General features: G+C 45.0%; 1 protein-coding gene across 20 annotated transcripts; it reads right to left on the minus strand.

The window, feature by feature from the left end:
* Positions 1-122: 122 nt before the first annotated feature.
* Positions 123-19,022, minus strand: TMEM170A (transmembrane protein 170A). 20 transcript variants are annotated; one of them, XM_034672794.1, is made up of 6 exons: positions 18,387-18,723; positions 18,015-18,124; positions 17,456-17,544; positions 16,192-16,268; positions 6,050-6,220; positions 123-3,501 (listed from the first exon to the last, which is right to left on the minus strand). In XM_034672794.1, exons 5-6 carry the CDS (start codon positions 6,216-6,218, stop codon positions 3,371-3,373), a joined length of 300 nt encoding a protein of 99 aa, XP_034528685.1. In that variant the 5' UTR covers positions 6,219-6,220; positions 16,192-16,268; positions 17,456-17,544; positions 18,015-18,124; positions 18,387-18,723; the 3' UTR covers positions 123-3,370. The 20 variants fall into 20 exon arrangements, with proteins under 20 accessions (XP_034528685.1, XP_034528695.1, XP_034528690.1 ...); XM_034672804.1 differs by lacking the exon at positions 18,387-18,723 and adding an exon at positions 15,059-15,168 and having other exon boundaries at positions 6,119-6,220; positions 18,015-18,380; XM_034672799.1 differs by lacking the exon at positions 18,387-18,723 and adding an exon at positions 15,059-15,168 and having other exon boundaries at positions 18,015-18,380.
* Positions 19,023-20,295: the final 1,273 nt, after the last annotated feature.

The following is a 20,295-nucleotide window of genomic DNA, read 5'->3' on the forward strand; positions in this document are numbered from 1 at the left end:
GCAAGAAAAAGAAACGCACGTACACAAAACATTCTGCATGTGGACAGCTAATGGCACAAGGGCTTCACATTCCAGGAATTGGTGTCTTAGGGAAGGTTGGTATGCAGTGCAGTTGTAATGAGAACTTAATTCAAACCAGAGCAGTCAGAAAGGACACTGAAATCAAAAGCCAACATACAATTTAAAATGAAAAAAAACATAAGGAGTGGTTTAATTACTTGCATAAACTTTTTCTCACTTGTTTAAACGTTTCCTAAGAAGTAATGTTTTGCTGAAAAATTAAAAAATGAGTTGAGAGCAGAGAGACATCCTTCTCTTGAGATATTCATTAAGTATTTTATATGGACTTCATAAAATGCCTTCATCCCCAAACACCCATATTTTTTTTTAAAGATTTTATTTATTTATTCGACAGAGATAGAGACAGCCAGTGAGAGAGGGAACACAAGCAGGGGGAGTGGGAGAGGAAGAAGCAGGCTCATAGCAGAGGAGCCTGATATGGGGCTCGATCCCAGAACGCCGGGATCACGCCCTGAGCCGAAGGCAGACGCTTAACCGCTGTGCCACCCAGGAGCCCCCCAAACACCCATATTAAAGAATGGAGCTTTTATGGTTGGGAGCTGCCTCACTCCCCTGCATTAAAAAAAAAAAAAGTTGGGAAAAAAAAGAAAAGTGGATGTCCAGCTGGGAAAGGGGGGGGTTGCATAGGCCCTAAGAAAGCCAGTTAGTTGTTGGCAAAAATTCTTAAAACTATATATAGTAAAATAAAATGTTCAACACATATGCCAATATTTTTCCATCTGAGTGACCGACCCCAAATAATTGTATATTTGAAAAGAGAAATTAAAAAAAAAAACCCAAGGTGGACTAGACCTATTCTTTATCATTCAAATAGTTTCTCCTTAAAAACCTTTCAAGCTACAAATCTCAATGTATATAAAGGTCTATATAAATTTATTCACAGGAGAATGTTCACATACTGGGATGGATGAAATATTCAATAATTTAAAGATACATTCTTATATTTGAAGTTTTTAAAAAGAGTGGATAATCGAAGTATAGCAAAGAAACAGATGGAAACAAAAACACCTTTCAAAATGCATTAATTTTTCTGTCTTGGCTCTAATAACCAAATATTTAAATCATCGATCAATATGTTCAAAAATTAGTATTCAGGGGGAGGTGCCTGACAACCATACACCCGTATGTTCAATTTGTAAAAATCTATCCAAAAGAATGTTTTAGATGGGAATTCTAATAAGAGGCATACTTCAAGAGAAATGATTAAAATCATTTTCTGTAACAAAGGATATAATGTCCCAAATTTCTTAAACTGAAGGGATACTTTGCAAAATCACAAGTCCTTGAACTGAAAAATGGAGTCTTATTTAAAAACTTAGAGGTGCCTGGCTGGCTCAGCCAGTGGAGCATGTGACACTTGATATTGGAGTTGTGAGTTTGAGCCCCACGCTGGGTACAGAGATAACTTAAAATCGTGGGGCAACTGAATGGCTCAGTTGGTTAAGTGTCTGCCTTCGGCTCAGGTCCTGATCTCAGGGTCCTGATCTCAGGGTCCTGGGATCATGTCCCATGTCCTTGTGGGCGAGCTCCCTGCTCAGTAGGGAGTCTGCTTTTCCCTCTGCCCCTCCCCCTGCTGTCAATCTCTCTCTGAAATAAAATCTTTAAAAAAAAAAATCTTAAAAGAAAAGACTTAAAATTTGCTAGAAAGATTTGCACATCGGAGAGAAACTCGTTGGGGAATTTGTAAAAACATTTGCCAGCATTCCAAGTCTACTTGTAATTTTCCACCTAGTCTGAGCATATGTCACTGTAATTTTGGTATGTGGTCTAATGGCCTCTTAGTTAAAAGAATATGGCCAATTAATTTCTGTGATCTCTTTTTAATTCTTCATCTTGAACTTTCCCTGGTAAGTTGGTCCTTTTGGCTATTTTTAATCAGAAGCCAGAGGACATATTGCTTTAAATGGAATAGATATGCTTGTGTGTACATAACCTCACAGGCTGTTAGCCTTACTGCCACAATGAAAACTTTCCTTTAAAAACATCAGATTTAATGATCAGAAACTATTCTGAACACAGAACAATGGCTACATTCCATTCAACACAGCTGAAGTGGTAAGGATCAAGCTAGACACTTAATTTTGCAGTCCTTTCTCTTTTGAAGGTCACAGTTTTTAGGCCTTTTAATGAAAAAGAAAGGCAGTAGAAGGAAAATTAAGATAGCTAAAAGTGGGTTTAAAAAACTCGATGTTTAATTCTCTGGAAGGATATATACATTCTCTTGAAGGGAAATATAAATGTGGAAGCGTATGTGAAAATAAACTTTAGGCACTTTCTGGGAGTGACACCCAATACTATAAGAGTGGTGACCACATTAAGACTAAGAAACAAATAACCACCAACTCTACTTTAAGCTGCATTTCTACAATTTTAACCAAAGTCGCTAAGAAAAACTATAACAGAACGTTTAAAAAAAAATTTTTTTTTTGGTACCTCAATGTCCAAAGAGCATCCTAACCAATCTGGCTTAAAATTTTGAACTCAAGCTATTTAATAGGGTATGTTTCCAATTAAACTTAACAAAATCGATAGAATGAAAGTGATGGGGAAAAGGGATATAGGAATTCTGGGAGGAAAAATGTCTCAATGAGTTAGCTTATTTGGCTAAAATGTACAAAACAAGAAATTCACAACTCTTATAATATTATTAAGTAATCAGAGGTCCAGACAGTTATCCAGAAAATGTCACATCTTCTTTTTCTTTCAACAGTGGAACTGCAGCCACTACTTGGGTTGTAGGACTTTTTTCCCTGTTATATTTCAACAGATTTGTTCTCAAAGCTCTACTCAACCAAAACCTACTTGGCACTTACTGTCATGAGGATGTAGTAAAAGAGTCTGCCAAACTTTAATCAAGATTAGATGAGATAAGATTTTAGTACAGTCTGCTCAGGAAAAAACCAGTATTTTTCATAGTTGCTCTGAAATATGCAACATTGCATTTTCTCACAGAACACTGTAGATTTCAGTGTGAAGGACATCAACCCAGAAGCCCTGTTGACCTGGCATGGGTAAAGGTACACCTGTAAAACTGCTTAAATTAAATCCAAAAAAAAAAAAAAAGACACAAAGATTTGATTTGTTTTGGTTGAGAACAATAGGAGTCCAGAAAGATCTTTAATTCCTGGAGCTTCAAACTGAAGAAAGGCCTGAGAGGTCATTTTTCACATACTTCTTCATCCAAGTTTCTTCCATTTGAAGAATTAAGAAAACACTACGTTCCATAATGCATTCTTTTTGTGAGGAGCCTGTAAAGCTTAGGTTCAACCTCCTGGCGTAAGGGTATGTGCTATAGAGTAGCTAAAATCCGTAAAAAGGAGACCACCACTACACAAAATGTCTGTCCGGTGCCCAAGGTGAGGGCTTCAAATGGTATCATTTCCTTTCCTGCCGCTCTGTATACTCCAGCAATTGCAGCACCTGCTCAAAAAAAGAGTGTTAAAAAAAAAAAAATCAGGGTTAATATAATCAGGAAAATACAGCACTTAAAATCCTACTGTATGTAAAATGTTCTAGATTTTTTACATTAAAATTTAAATACCGTAGAAATGTTTTGTTTTCCCTATACTTTTTTGCTGCCTCTTCTAGGTTTTAAGTATTCCCCATGTGACTTACAAATCAATGATTAGTGCTTTTAGATGTTGAAAAGTGAGTCCTTAAAACTAAGTCTCCTAGATTTACTGAATAAAATAATCTGGAAGTTATAACCCAAATCATGAGGATATAGCAATTTCCACATGACCTGATTACAAACTCAAAAACATCTCTTATTTGCCATGCTTAGCATTTAACAGGTACCTAAAAAAATCTTGGCAATGAACACCAACAAAACTTCCGTGTGAGACTAAGCAAAAAATATTTCAGAAGCCACAGGGAATCCCCCCTCCACCTTCCACGATACTCAGAGCTCCCCTCCCGAAGTGGCCAGAGGAGAGAGCAGAGGAATGGAAAAGGAGAGGAGGGCTCTACGCTTATGAAGTTGTTATTAACTCAAAGGGCAGGAGGGGAGAGATCCTAAGGGGATCCTTTCTGTTCCCCATATCATTAATCGTTTTTATTAGTCACCACAACTTCCTAGAAACTGAGTAAACCAAACAAACACAAACATCTTAATCTCCCTAGGAACCCATATGAATTGCTACAGGGACTCAGCATTGCACCGAGAAAGCCAAGATTTCGTTAGCCGGACAAGAATAGATCCAAAGTCCCCAGATGACCCTCCTCTCAAAAACTGTTCCAAACAGAATCCTCTTTGGTCAGTGTGTTCATTCATGCAAATATTTGTTTACCTCTATGTCTGATAAGGTATGATCCCCATTCTCATTAATGCTCAGAATCAAGCCGAGACACAGAAAGCATAAGCATGAAACAGATTTTGAATAATACAAGGCAATATACAGCATCTCAATCAAATGTCTATACATTTTGTACATGGGATATGAAAGCATATTAACATATTTTAAGAAGAAGAAGAAAGAGCAAATGAACCAGTTTCTGTATTGGATGGCTGGAACACCTGTGGCTTTGAAATGCCCATCTCCAGTGGCCACGCATACATACTGTGTTACTAACACCTGGAAGGCACCTGTTTCATTGGCCCCCTTCATAATTTAGCTCCAAAAAAAGTGGGTTGGGTAGAAAGAAACGTAAGAAACTTGAAGTAGGCCCTAAAATGGGGTTTGGATGATGAGATAGGGAAGAAAGGGAAAAGCAGACTCGGAGAGCAGCAAAATGGGAAATAGGCTTCTATTCATACCGGGGTCTTAAAAATAGAGCGGACACACTTATTGCACAGTTCCCAAGCCTCAGTATTATGTTAAGTTCTTTAATAAACATTGCCTTTTATCATTACACAGCCTCCAAGGTGGGTAGCATTATCCTTATTTTACTGATGAGGAATCTGAGACAGGTCCTAGGGGCCAGGAATCCAATAAGGAAACTGGAGCAGAAGGTCTCCAAGGAGCAGCAGTAGGTGATACAGTTAAAAATACTATATAAAGCCAGTTACGGAAACACCCTAATGCAGACAGGAGAAAACTGGCTGCCTCCTCTTCTAACCACAAACGTTTCATCACCTACAGAACGCATAGAAATGAGGCCACTCTGTCCCCCAAAAAAACTCAAGTCAAAGAAAAGACAGAGGGACAGTTCTGCTTAGAGCTCAAGGCTTAAATTCACACACACACAAGATACAAATTAATAGGAATGTTATGTTTCTGTTTTTTAAGCATATATCTATGTTGACACTTACACTTAGAAAAAAGTCTGAAAGCACATACCAAAATGCAAATTGCGGTTTCCACTTAGGGATGTGATAATGGAGTGTTTTTAGTTTTGCTTTCTTTTAATTTTTTTATTTCTATAAAACAGAGATGATATTTATACTTAATCATGAGCTTAAAAATGATTTAAACTTATTCTCATCGTTGTGACATGAGCAAGAGCCAAAACATAAAAGAAAAAAGAAGTAAAAATAATTTATAATTTGTTATTCCAGTAACTGAGGGGAGGAAAACATAACCAGAAGACAAATCAGGTACTTTTCTGAACAAGAATTCTTGTCATCAGAATCAGTCTTCCGTCCTCAAAGTAACCACCCTGAGTGAGGAGCATGAACTCATCAGCAAGGTTGCGAAGCCACCAGACAATGCGCAGCAGACAAGAAACAAGCAGTAGCTTCCAAGAAGATAAACGGCTTCTTGTACTGGCGACCTATCTCATAAAACCTCACGTGGCGTATCTGTAAGTTAAGAGAAAATACATCCTAGGAAGTCAAAGCTGTTAGCCAAATAATGGCGGGGGGCGGGGTGAGAGGTCCGAAAAAAACAGTACACTAAAAATGAGGCCCAAGGTTAAAAGTCACTCTTTTTTTTCTTCACTTCACTCAGACATGTTTCTAAAGTGGACCCTGAAAGTAAGTGACAAGTCATATGAAACGCAGTGACTGGTATTTTAATGTCTAACATACTTGTCAAGATTCCAGCAGTAATTGGTCCCACGATGCCCATCAACAGGATGCTTACAGACATGAACCTACCATATTTGTGATGTCTGAGGGTGAAGAGGGCCAGTAATCCAGCAGGGACGTGGAAGAAGAGAGAGGACACCAGTGCCCACAGGAACACACCATACCACATCTCTACAAGGAAAAGCAGAGAGAGGTCACAAGTTGCTGACTTTCCAGGCACAGTGATTACCAGGGACTGGTCATTGAACCCGCACATTTCATTTTCCAAGCCACCCAGGTGCAGTGCAGGCTCCTCAATCAAATATCCAAACAGTGATGGTTCTAGAGGGATCAGCCAACAGCAGCCCGCAGGCCACCAGCTGGTTTTGTGCAGACACTCTTCCCGGGACACGGCCGTGCCCGCTCAGTTAAGTCTTGCCCACAGCAGCTTTCACACTACAGAAGCACAGCTGACACAGAGAGCACACAGCCCACAGAGCCTGAAATATTTACTATCTGGCCGCGTCGGTAACAAGTTGGTCAACCTCTAGAATGGCCAATCATGTTAGTGTTCTCCAATGAAAAAGCCATACGATTTTATTCATTCAACAATCACTTTCAAGACAATCCAGTCAGCATCAGCCGTCACCCCTTAGAATAGCGAAGCTCTTCAAGATATGAAATAAACACCAGAAAATAGAAACGTCTGGCTTCGAGACAAATGGCACGTAAGTGAGGGGGCAGGATGGAGGAGCTGGTTCCTATGGAGAATGTCCAGTTAACTTTTCAGATGACTGCAAATCAGGCAACATTAAAATATTTGATTACCAACTTTGTCTAAAAACCTATGCATGAGCCCTCTTGGAAAATAGAAGAGAGGAGGAGATACCATCCTGCGTCGTGACTTTGCAATCTGGTAAAGAGCATACGTGGCAATTTCCCCCACCGAGCCCAGGCAAGGCTTTAGAATTCTCAAAATAGCCGTTTCGCTCCCCACATAGTTACAATGAAGGTGTCGCGTCAGATCAAATCTGTTGTCCACCCTGCACTGGAAGCACGTAGGTAACAGGCAATTTCAGAGCTCAGTCAGCAGCTTACCTCAGCACTACTGACATCTGGACCGGTTAACCCTTTGTTGTGGGGGGCTGTCCTGTGCGCTGCAGGACATGGAGCAGCAGCCCTGGCCTCTACTATGTCAGTAGCACCCTCTCCCTACTGTGACAACCAAAAATATTCCCAGACTTTGCCAAATGTCCAGGGTGGGGGGAGGGAATCACCCTGATTAAAAACCACTGGTCTGACTGAAGCAGAGGGTCTATAAAACTAAAAGCAGTTCAAACAACGAAGACAGGGGTGCCTGACTGGCTCAGTCGGTAGAGCATGAGACTCTTGAGTTCAGGGTTGTGAGTTCAAGCCCCACAGTGGGCATGGAGCCTACTTATAAAAAAAAAAAAAAAAAAAAAAAAAAAAAAAAAAAAAAAGAAAGGCTACAAAGACAGATGGAGTCAGGTTATTGTGGGTTTGTAAGGTCAGACTAAAGACTTCAATGTGAAAACCCTAGAAGCACCATTAAAGGATTTGAGCAGCAAAAGGTTGTCAGGACATTATCTCACAGGTCCCATCTTACATGCCCAGTAGGAATACACACTAGAAAACCTTTCTGGAGGGTAATTTAGAAGTGTGTATCCAAGAAAGTCAAGTGTGCATGCCCTCCGCCACGGCGACCTCACTTCCAGGCGTACTCCAGTAACACCACCTACAGGAATACACATGCAGGCAAGGGCAGAGGGCCCAGGGGTTCCAGCAGCACTGTCTGTAAAGGCAAAGACCAGACACCAAGCGCGTGTCCGTCAATGTGGGACTTGTCAAACACATTTTGGTGCACCCACATAATGTAACATTACACAATCACATAAAACATGGGCTAGATCTCTATATACTGAGGGGATTAAGATGCCCAAGCCACCTTGGGAAGTTAAAGAAAAAGCAAGGTGCAGAACAGTATATAGAAGAAATACAAATGTGTGTGTAAATACTTTCTATGCACTGTGTCTGGACACAGGTGTATTTAATAAATATTTATGACATGCACAGGCGCTGTTCTAAGTGGTTTACAGATCTCAACCCATGCAATCTTCTAAACACAGCTCTATGAGGCATAGATCATGACTATCCCTGGCTCCTGGATGAGGAAACAGAGGCAGAGGGAGGGAAGGAACTTGCTGGAGACCACACTGCTGGTAAGCCCACAGGGCTGGCAGGAGGCAGAGCCTGGTTGGAGCCCAGTTGGAGCGTGACACCCGAGGCCATGCCGTCATCCTGTATGCTGCAGAGCAAGCAACAGAAAACAATAGGAAAGTGATATTTCTGGGGAGTGGGACAGGCTGGGGGAGGGCTGATGACCACTCACTTTTTATTCTGATTTTTTTCCTCTTTTTTTTAAGTAGGCTCCATGCCCAAAGGGGGGCTTGAACTCACAACCTTGAGATCAAGACCTGAGCCAAGATCAAGAGTTGGACGCTTGGGGAGCCTGGGTGGCTCAGTCATTAAGCGTTTGCCTTTGGCTCAGGGCGTGATCCCAGCGTTCTGGGATCGAGCCCCACATCAGGCTTCTCTGCTAGGAGCCTGCTTCTTCCTCTCCTACTCCCCCTGCTTGTGTTCCCTCTCTCGCTGGCTGTCTCTCTCTCTAATAAATAAAATAATAATAATAATAATAATAAAAAAAAGAGTCGGACACTTAACCGACTGAGCCACCCAGGAGCCCCTACTTTTTTTTTTTAAGCTTTTCTAGCTGCTTATTGGCTTTTATGAAATTATTATAAAAAGAAACTAGAAAAAGAAAAAAGAGCCTTTGTTCTCTTTCTAAAAAAGAGCAGTTCAGGAAGGCTGGTCTGATTGGAATGAACAATTAGAGAAACAAAGGGGAGCACCAGTCGGCTTGGGGACAGTGGAGAGTGGGAGGGGAGGAGAAGGGGCTTTTCTCAAAGCTGTCTCTGAAGCTGCACTTGAAGCCCTTGCGAGAATCACTGCTCTGCCTGTTTTCTTTCCAGATGCATTTCTGAACTGTTAGGGGTGGGAGATTAGGAGTGGAGGCCAAATCCCTCCAAGCCATCCTTGGCATTGTCACTGATGACTGTTCTAATTCTTTGCTCATTTTGACTCACATAAAGTTTCAATTAATACCATATTCTACACATACCTAAATTAGGACACCTAGTTCAAGCTTGGGATGATAGGCTGAGAATGAAAGTATCAGGCGTGCCCCATCCTGGGCTCAAGGCTTATTAAAAACAACAAATGAGGGGCGGGGCGCCTGGGTGGCACAGCGGTTAAGCGTCTGCCTTCGGCTCAGGGCGTGATCCCGGCGTGATGGGATCGAGCCCCACATCAGGCTCCTCCGCTATGAGCCTGCTTCTCCCTCTCCCACTCCCCCTGCTTGTGTTCCCTCTCTCGCTGGCTGTCTCTCTGTCGAATAAATAAATAAAATCTTTAAAAAAAAAAACAAAAAAAAAAACAAAAAAAAACAAATGAGGGGCGCCTGGGTGGCACAGCGGTTAAGCGTCTGCCTTCGGCTCAGGGCGTGATCCCAGCGTTATGGGATCGAGCCCCACATCAGGCTCCTCTGCTATGAGCCTGCTTCTTCCTCTCTCACTCCCCCTGCTTGTGTTCCCTCTCTCGCTGGCTGTCTCTATCTCTGTCGAATAAATAAAAATAAAATCTTAAAAAAAAAAAACAACAACAACAACAAATGAGGGGCGCCTGGGTAGCTCAGTCGTTAAGCGTCTGCCTTTGGCTCAGGGTTTGATCCTGGCGTTCTGGGATCGAGCCCCACGTCAGGCTCTTCCGCTGGGAGCCTGCTTCTTCCTCTCCCACTCCCCCTGCTTGTGTTCCCTCTCTTGCTGGCTGTCTCTCTCTCTTGTCGAATGAATAAATAAAATCTTTAAAAAAACAAAACAAAACAAACAAATGACTAGGGGCACCTGGATGGCTCAATAGGTTGACTGTACGGGTCATGATCCCAGGGTCCGGGGATCAAGCCCTGAGCCCCTCGTTGGGTTCCCTGCTCAGCTCAGTGGGGAGCCTGCTTCTCCCTCTCCCGCTGTCCCCACCCACCACCCATGCACTCTCTCTCTAATAAATTAAACCTTAAAAAAAAAAAACACACAACTGAGGGTGTCTGGGCACTTTTGCTCTGTGAAAAGCTATCAGATAGCTATAAAAAGTTTCAAACCACTTGTGAAACTTTTTTTTTTTCTGCTGAATATCTTCAGAATAATTTTATAACACTGTTGAAATTGGTCTGTTTGATGGCATTTGGCAAATTCTGCTAAACCAAGTTAGATCATGTAATATGGAGCATAAAGTGATTAAACAGTAAAGTCCCAAGCTTAAAAATTAAATATGTATTACGTAATGAGTATGTATAAAATACATAACTATATATACATACACTAATTAACTACTGTCCCTCCACCACCAAAGAAAAAAACCACCTTTCCAGTCAGTATGTTGATCAGACATTGCAGGCAGGATTCAAATCCTCAGGAAACCAGCCAGTACTACCCCAGCCTCCTTTCCAGCCTCGGGCCCGGAGCCCCTCTTGCTTCCACAGCTAGGAGACTCGCCCTCTTTCCTTGGCAGTAGCTCCCCGAGGCTGCACTGTCTAGTCCCGATACTGCCCCTCCAACAAACGTGCACGGTGCGCACAAATCCCTCCCACCCGCACAGCCACTGTCGCAGCCTGGCTCGGGGAGGGCAGCCTGGTCTTTCCGGCCTGAGCCGCTTCCTACACCACCCACCACCGGCTTGACCCCAGGCCACAGCACAGCGCACGCTTCCCTTCCAAAGCAGTAACCCCGTCTTCAGTCCCACGGCCCTAACTAGCTACCGCCCAGCTCACACGCAGACTCTGCCCTCCATTCCGCCACCTACTCTGCCAAATGCTATGGTGGCACCAGGAACACCACCGTCCCAGGGGGGCCAACGGGACGCAAACCTCTGAGAACTCAGAGCAGCGGCCGTCCTGGCTGCTGGCTGCTACAACTGACCTGACACCACTCCCAGGCCCTGCTGGAGCTCCCCAAGTTTTAGAGGTGAGCGCTGCTTTCCGTAGCGACTCCAGGCTCTGCTGGAGCCCAGCTTCGCCCTGGAGGCCAGAGAACCAAGGGCAGTGAACTGGGAGGTAAGACACACCAACTTGACAACTTCCATGAAAGTGGGTCCGGTAGGACTGAGGCCTTAAAAGAAGAGGACAGATCTCAATCTCTCTCTCTCTCTCTCCCCGCCATGTGAGGACATAGCGAGAATGCGGCCCAAGAGGGCCACCGCTACAACACGGCCATGCCAGCACCCTGGTCTTGGACTTCCAGGCTCCAGAACGGTGAGAAAGTTTCTGTTACGTGAACCACTCAACCTAGGGCACTTGGTTATAGCCGCCCAAGCAGACTAAGACACCAACGCTCACTTATTCCCAACTGCCCTGGAGCACAGCTCCTGCCCCAGGAGGACTGCTGGGCTACCAGCCTACATCTTCATTTTCCTAAAAGCTGAAAGGCCTATTTGTAAACAAGGGCTGGCACAGCGGGTCAGCACTTCCTTGAGCTTCTGAGAAGGGGACGCACACTGCACCCTCCTACTAACATTAAGCTGCATCCATTAGTGACCTCGGGGCCTACATGCTTTATATAGCGTCTCTCAAGTCACATTAAGTAGGAAAAAAAAATATTTATTACGTTAGATGAGTAGTATACTTTATAAAACACTTTTCAGATGGATGAGATTATTACAGCACTCTTAATAGCAAAGGCAAACCCCGATCAATAAAACACTTAAAAGAAAACTAAGTGATTTCCCCTTAACCTACTGCACCTTAATTTGCTATCTATTTAGTAGCTATTTATTGATCATCGTATGGCACTTTTCATTTCTCTGGTTCAATACACTGTCAAAAATCTGTGCCTACATATCTTACAGCGTTTCTTTGTTCACTGTTTCAAATCAAGTGCATTATCTTCAGCTTTGCCTACTCCGACGGCTAAAGTCACACCACTTCCAGCTGTTGAAATATAAATCAGATAATTTGTAAAAAAAAATTATAAGGGGAAATCAGATGAAGCACTGGTGTCCACACACTTATCCCCAGAGCCTGTGAATAGGTGGCAAGGGCAGTTTGCAGGTGTGATTAGATTAGGGGTCTGGGGACAGGCGAGTGGCCTCGCTTCTCCAGGTGGGCCTACTGTAATCACAAGGCCACTTGCAGGAGGGAGGCAGGCGGGTCAGAGAGATCTGAAGATGCTATGCTGCTGGCTTGAGAGATGAGGGGGAGGGGCCGTGAGCCAAGGAATGCAGGCAACTTCCAGAAGCTAGAAGAGGGAAGAAAACGAATTCTTCCCAGAGCCCTCAGAAGGAAGGCAGCATTGCTGACTTATTTTGGATTTCTGACCTCCAGAACTCTAAGATGATAAATCTGTGTTGTTTTAAACCACTAACTTGTGGTAAGTTGTTAGAGTGGCAAGAGCGAACCACTGCAAGCACTGAGAGTTCACTCACTCAACAATCAAGTATTTACTGAGCTCCGTGCATACGTCAGGCGCTTCAGGGAAACAAGACAAAACAAGACAAGACACAAGATGCTGCCCACAAGGAGCTTATTATCTTACAGAATCTGTTTTCCAGACAGACACTGCAGTTAGAGAGAGAAGCCACGTGGATTGCAGATTCCTCTAGGTGAGTTCTGTATTAACAAAAGGCTGGCTCCCTGGCCCTCTAACTTCCACAACTGAGTCATCCAATTTCCAAGCAAGCCCTCGAGACCAACTGGCCCCAGTTAGCAGGAGTGGAAGAAGCCTAAGCCAAGGGGGCAGGGTGAGGCTCAGCACTTAGCTGTCCTTTAGGCTGGCCCCACGCCACCTTATGTTCCAGGTCAAACCACCATAAGAACAGTCAGCTCCTCTGAAGTCGGGGTCCTAAGTAGACCACGCCAGTCCTCCTGGGAACTGGAGTCCTACCTGGTCCTGCAACTCCATGCTGAACTGCCTTGATACTAACTGCCCATCAGCCTCCATCTCTCCACACTGCCCACGGGGAGACCCCTCCCTTACTGAACCCCACCTACCTACCAGGGGGTCCATGTGTTCCCCTGGTTCCTGACAGAGCTCCTAAAACCCTTAAAATAGTGGTGCTGGAGGGCACCTAGGCAGCTCAGCCAGTTAAGCATCAGGTCATGATTTCAGGGTTGTGAGACTGAGCCCCACATCAGGCTCCATGCTCAGCGGGGAGTCTGCTTAAGATTCTCTCTCTCCGGGGTGCCTGGGTGGCACAGTCGTTAAGCGTCTGCCTTCGGCTCAGGGCGTGATCCTGGCGTTCTGGGATCGAGCCCCACGTCAGGCTCTTCCGCTGGGAGCCTGCTTCTTCCTCTCCCACTCCCCCTGCTTGTGTTCCCTCTCTCCCTGGCTCTCTCTCTCTCTCTCTGTCAAATAAATAAATAAATAAAATCTTTAAAAAAAAAAACAAGATTCTCTCTCTCCTTCTGCCCCTCTCCCCACTTGCACACATGCTCACTGTCTCTCTAAAATAAATCTTTAGGAAAATTTTTTGTTCTACTATTTAGTCTTTGACCCTGGTTTCTGATACAGAACTCCTAAATCCCTTGGCATTTCCAGCATCTCTTTTGTTCTCATGAGGGAACTCTTGGTGGGCTCCAGGATGGCGGCTGGTCACCAGAAAGCCATGATTATAAGCATGGAAATTTCAGGCCCATCCTCCATTCTCTAGAGAGCGAAGAAGAGCTGGAAGTAGAGTTAATAATCAGTCACGCGTACGTGATGAAGCCTCCATAACACTTGAAAGCAAGGGGTTGGGTTCAGAGAGCTCCCGGGTTTGGGGACTACACCTATGTGCTGGGAGGGTGGCACTCCCCCAACTCCACAGGGACAGAAGCTCCTTTGTTCAGAATCCCTTCTGAACCCCACCCTACGTATCTCTTTATCTGGTTTTCATTTGTATCCTTTAATATCCTGCGTAATAAACTGGTGATCTAGTAGGTAAACTGTTTTCCTGACTTCTGTGAGCTGCTCTAGAAATTAACTGAACCGAGAAAGGGGGTCACAGTAATCGCCAACCTAGAGCCAGCTGGTCAGAAGCACACACGACAACCTGGACTTTTGACTGGCATCTGGAGTGGGGAAACTGAGCCCTTAACCTGCGGGATCTGGTGCTAACTCCAGGGAGACAGTGTAGGAACCCAACCGAAAGGCAGGACACCCAAATGGTGTCACAGAATCACTCGATGTGTAGAAAACCCATCCAACTGCTGTCAGAGAACTGTGAACGTGGGAAGAGTATGAGACTAAAGGGAAGCAGGGAGTTTTTTCTAGACACCCTTCTACTCCTCCCTAACAAGGATGACCTGCCCACAGGGACCAGCCACTGTGGGCTGCCACTTCTCTCCTGACACTACTGCCTGACTGCTGGCTCGTCCCTGGCTTCTGAGTGTCTGGCCTGCCTCACCCCAGCGGTCTCTCAGGCCCCTGGCCTGGCTGGATCTTGTCTGTCCTGATCTGGCCTTCTCCATACAAAGCCAGAAAGTCTGTGCTCATGAGTATGAGGGTTCTTGTTGGTGATAAAATATTCTAAAGTTGCTTGTGGTGATGGCTGCAAGCTCTGCGGATGCTAAAAAATCCCTGAATTGTATACTTAAAAGAAAAAGTCCATCAGATCATCCCTCCTCTGCTCAAAACCCTCCAATACTACCCTCTGGGATCTGATCTCACCTCCTCCTCCCCGCTATGCCTACACTGTCCCATCCTCCTTGCTGGCCTTCTTTATGTCTCCTAAGCAAGCTCCTGTGCCAGGGCTCTGAACCTGCTGTGTCTTTGCCCAGAATGATGTTCTCCCAATAGCTGTGTGTCTCGTTCCTCTCGTACTTTAGACTTCAGTTCCAATGGCATCATCATAAAGAGCTTCCTTGTGACCTTAAGTAAAACAGCATTCCCCCCCCAACACACAAGACCCACCGCTTACCCACCCTACCGTCTTATACACCATCAGCTGTTCCTTTCCATACTTTTAATTTTATTTTCTCTCTATTCCCATCAGAATGAAAGCTCCTTTATTTTGTTCCCTACATCTTTACTTGGTACCTAGAAAACAAAAGGCAAGCAAAAGACACTGAGAAATTATTTGTAGAGTGAATGAATAAATAACTGGTCCAACTGCAACACATTCCTTTCTTGTTTTTTTAAACTGTTGACCCATTCTTGACTCTAGCAACGGCACAACCAAAACATAAGTAGGTTTCACTCTTACATACTTTAACACTGATATTAATAAAACTCATACTTCAGAGAGTTAATTTCATTCCTGATAAAGAAAAGATCTTCCTTCCTTGGCATTCAGATTTGCCAAAAAATGCTGACAACAACAAAAGAAATCTGAACAACTTGGAATAAGGACGGTTAGGCAGAACTGTAAACGGCTAAATTGCAAATGCAGGTTAAAAAAAAAAAATCAATTCTAAGCTCCCTGAAAGTGACAGACCACAGAGGATTTTAGAGCGGTCATTTGTCCATACTGACTTAGCATAAAGTGCAAGTAACCTTTCCTAGGAGGCAAAATAGGAACAATTCCAGATTTGGGTCAATGAACGGACCTCACTGTAAACAGGCTTTGGTGCCTCAAAAAGGAGAAACTCCATGTGCCCATAACATCCACTGGTGCAGTTAAAGATGAGACACAGCAGGGAGACTGTGTGTTTACCCATCACATTCTGATCAACTTGGGGTCAAGGGCTACAATCTCATGCATGTTTATACCCCCAGCCCAGAGCCTACACTGGGCCAAATGTATACCAGCTGAATGAATAACTTCGAGTGATCAACACCCCCAAATTATATATCCATTGAAGCACCCATACACTCATGTACATAAGGCACTTTCCTATTTTCAGAATAATTTCTGAAAGCAAAATAATTCTTATTGTCATAGCCACTATAACATAATGCTAAAACTACTGTCCCAAATCCACTTATCTCAGTCTTAAAAGGGCAACTGAAAGCCAGACAGACTGAAGAGAACATTCAGTTTTAAAGTATCACCTGGCATATGACTTATCACAAAACGCTTAAGGTACTCTTCAGTGGAGAGCTGATAAACACCACACTCACCAAATGAGCGTGACCAATAAAGGCACACACTGATGTTAAATATCTCCTGATGTAATGCACTGGGAAGCGGACATCACCTATGTAGGTAAAAAAAAAAATTTTTTTTTCAGATTTATTTATTTTAGAGGGGAGAGGGGCAGAGGGAGAGGAAGAAAGAGCATCTCAAGCAGGACCCCCCCACCCCCGTTGAGCATAGAGCCAGCAGGGGGCTCAAACTCAGGACCCCAAGACTATGACCTGAGCCAAAATCAACAATCACAGGCTTAACTGACTGAGCGACTCAGTCACCCCCCCCAGGTAGTATTCTAAACAAAAATGTTTAATCTGAATGTAATCATGAAAAAGCAATCAGATAAACTTAGATTATGGGACAGTGAAATTAGCAAGGACTCTTCAAAAACATCAATCTTAAGAAACAAAGACGGAGTAACTGTTCTAGATTCAAGGAGAATAAAGAGACATGATAATTAAATGCAATGTGTGGAGGTGCCTGTGTGGCTCAGCCAGTTAAGCATCTGCCTTCAGCTCAGCTTATGATCCTGGGGTCCTGGGATCCAGCCCCACATCAGGCTCCCTGCTTCTCCCTCTCCTCCACCTGCAGTTCTCCCTGCTTGTGCTCTTTCTCTCTGTCAAATATATAAATAAAATCTTTAAAAAAAATAAATGCAATGTGTGATCCTTGATTAGATCTGGGGTTTTTTCCTTAAAGAAAAAAAGCTATTAAAAGACATTATTCAGACAATTAGGAAATTTAAATAAGGCCTGTACGTTAGACAGCATTATTCTTTTTTTTACTTGTAAGTAGGCTCCACAACCAACATGGGGCTTGAACTCACAACCTTTAGACTAAGAGTCACATGCTCTACTGACTGAGCCAGCCAGGTGCCCCTAGACACCATTTTTCTACTGTTAAATTTCTTGGGTCTGATAAGGGTTTTTTGACTATGACAGAAAGTGGACTCGTTTTAAAAGATACATGCTGAACTATTAGGCGTCAGGTGCCATCACTTCAATAATTTCCTTTCAAATGGCTCTGCAGAAAATAAAAATGTTATGTATATATATGTACACATATAATACATACACATATATATGCATATACATGCACAGAGATGCAAAAGTAAAAATATTAATAACGAGTCTAAGTAAAGGATATATATTCATTACACCAGTACTTCAATTTTTCAGTATGTTTAAAAATTTCAAAATAAAGAGTTGGGGGAAAATAAGGAAACAAAAACAGACTAATCTGGTCCAGTAGTACCTCCAGACTACCTGAACATTTCATTTTTTAAACAGCGTCTCCAGAATGCCAAATATTTCTGTTGTCACTGTCAAATGTGATCTCAGTACCTTTTGAAACAAAAGGGAATTGTCAGATTATCATTTTAAGTACAGTTACAAACTAATGTCTGCATCTGTCCCAACATGGTTATTATCAGCTGTCCGGGGAAAATACTAGGCAGGTAATACACAGCAAGTCCCGGGTGTCCACTGAATGGCGCCTGGCAGTCGCTTCCCAGCGGATGAGAAATCACAGGTGCCTTGTTTATGACTGCAGTCAGTAACCCAATCGTCCCTCCTTTGCAGGTCTCAGGCCCACTTCTCGAATTGTTTACCAGGTCAAGATACCAGTCCTCTTTGCTGCACAGCTCAACCTCACCCTTCAATCGCCACTGTTGTGTCTTCTTGTCTTTAAAGATGCAACACAGAACTGTGCCCTCCCCTCAAAGCCTTTATTAGCCTTCCCAAGTAATTTCTCCTCCTCCCAGGTGAGCACGCAGAGCTTTCTACCTTGTATTATAATTTTGAAAAACCCTTACACCAGGACCAGGAGAAGCTCCAGTGGGCGTAAGAAGAGTGAAAAGGAATCTGGGTCAAAGATCTCGAACGCACGAGTGGGAACTCCGCAACAGGTCTCAGAAAGTGATTCCTAGAAAGAGAAGCTGCCGGAGTGGGTGCATTTGGACCGAGGTGCGAGCGAACGGCAGACAACCGGGGGGGGGGGGCGAGACTAGACCCCAAAGGAGCGGGACCCCAAGTGCTGCGTTCGGCCCCTCGGCCCACCCGGGACGGTGCGGCGTCCGAGCTGCGAGAGCCGCGCGAGGCCGGCGCAGACCTCAGAGGCCAGGCACATCGCGCCCCAAACAAGGAGGGGCGACCGCTTCCGGGACTCCTTCGGGTCCCAGTCTGACCTGGGGGTGTCTGGAAACTCCAAAAGCAAGATCAGTCCTACTGGTGGCCGAGCTTCCTCCACTGACCCGTCCACTCGCGGCCGCTCCCTCGGCTCTGGCCCCTAGCGCGGGGGTCGCAGTGACTGGCCCGAGGTGCCGGCGAGGAAGCAACGGGGGAAGGGTTATATCCCCCAGCATCCCGCCGAGGAAGCGGGAACCTCCTTCCAGGGGGAAAACTCCCCCGGGAAGGTGGGACCGGCGGGCGCAGAAAGAGCCCCCTTTCAGTCTGCCCGCCAGCCGGCTGGGGAAGGGGCGCCCCACTGCCGGGCGGCGGCACCGAAGCGCGCAGTGCGCAAGCGCGGAACGGGGCGGGGCCGGTACCTGGGAAGGAGCAGAGAGAAGTGGAGTTGGGGCACAGGGTCCCGTTGCCCACCCGCGGCACGAGCTTCAGGCTGAGGATCTGCTGTAAGAGCCCGGCCGACCCCCCGCTGCCGCCGCTCCCCTCGTGCTCCATCTCGCCGCCATTCACCGCAGAGAGATGGGGAGACCGTCCGAAGTGTTGCCGAGGTTCGTTCGCACTCACGGACCGAAGCGCTTTCCGCACCCCCGCAGCCTCAGCGTCACTCGCGGATGGGGCCCTCTTCCTCCCACCCCAACGGCGCGGCCAAGTGATGGGCCGTTCTTCCAATCACAGAGCGCGGCAGATGGCAGGGGCGGGGCGAGAGTTGTTCCCGCCCCTGACGTTGCGTACGGGTTCCAGACCGGGCACGAACGGGCTACGCCCCCTACTGGACAAGTCTCTCCTATCCAGGAGAATGCGCGCTCTGCTCTGCCCTTCTCTGCAGCGCCACCTATAAGAAAGTGGGGGAATTGCATACCCACCCCAGACCTGACGCGTAGATTTAAAAGGGACCTAGCAAAGAGAACCAGGTGAAGGAGACTGAAAGACAGTGCGGCAATACCTTCAACATTTGGAGGGAAAGTGATTTTTTTGAAAGCTTAACTTACTTTAAATTAAACATTGCGTGCAAAATTCATAGTATTTTACGTAATATTAATTCAAGAGCATTAGCAAGATCGTTTATTGGAGTTTCCTCTTGAAGACTTTGTTTTGAGAGCTAATGCCCATGCCTCAACACTGCAACTGCGATTTTGCATCAACCAAGAAACATATCTAAAATAGCAATAGTAAGCATAAAAAAGTCATGAAATATTTAATAATACTATCTTTTGGTACGTTTCCCAGACCACCAGACCCTGTAAGAAGTGGAAGAAACCAATTACTTTAGGGTTATATAACGATCAATTCTGTACCACATTAGGAAACATTATTTTGAATTTACAATTCTTTCCCCAAATTCTGAGTTGAGAGGTTAAAAAAAAAAAGACATTTAGGGCGCCTGAGTGGCTTAGTCGGTTAAGCATCTGCCTTTGGCTCAGGTAATGGTCCCAGGGTCCTGGGATGGAGCCCTGTGTCAGGGTCCCTGCTCAGTGGAGAGCCTGCTTCTCCCTCTCTCTCTGCCACTCTCCCTCTCTCTCTCTCCCCCTGTCAAATAGATAAAATCTTTCTTAAAAAGACATTTATACTTGCAGGACTCAGAAAATGTATGATTTACGGGCGCCTGGGTGGCTCAGGTCATGACCTCCAGGGCCTGGGATCCAGCCCCACATCAGGCTCCCAGCTCCGCAGGGAGTCTGCTTCTCCCTCTCCCTCTGCCTCTGCCTCTCCCCTTGCTCATGCTCTCTCTGTGTATCTCTCTGTCTCAAATGAATAAATAAATCTTTAAAAAAACAGGGGCGCCTGGGTGGCACAGCGGTTAAGCGTCTGCCTTCGGCTCAGGGCGTGATCCCGGCGTTGTGGGATCGAGCCCCACATCAGGCTCTTCTGCTATGAGCCTGCTTCTTCCTCTCCCACTCCCCCTGCGTGTTC

The sequence above is a fragment of the Ailuropoda melanoleuca genome, chromosome 12 (genome assembly GCF_002007445.2).
Source record: "Ailuropoda melanoleuca isolate Jingjing chromosome 12, ASM200744v2, whole genome shotgun sequence".
NCBI classification, from domain to species: domain Eukaryota; kingdom Metazoa; phylum Chordata; class Mammalia; order Carnivora; family Ursidae; genus Ailuropoda; species Ailuropoda melanoleuca.

Bases quoted from the DNA above. Each gene is read 5' to 3' on its own strand.
- TMEM170A (XM_011235399.3), bottom strand. From the start codon at position 18,879: ATGGAGCACGAGGGGAGCGGCGGCAGCGGGGGGTCGGCCGGGCTCTTA. The intron at 6,221-18,746 runs GTACCGGCCCCG...TTTTCCTTGTAG, and splicing joins TTCTCTCTGCTCCTTCCCAG to AGATGTGGTATGGTGTGTTC. The intron at 3,502-6,049 runs GTATGTTAGACA...TTTTTTGAGCAG, and splicing joins TACTGCTGGAATCTTGACAA to GTGCTGCAATTGCTGGAGTA.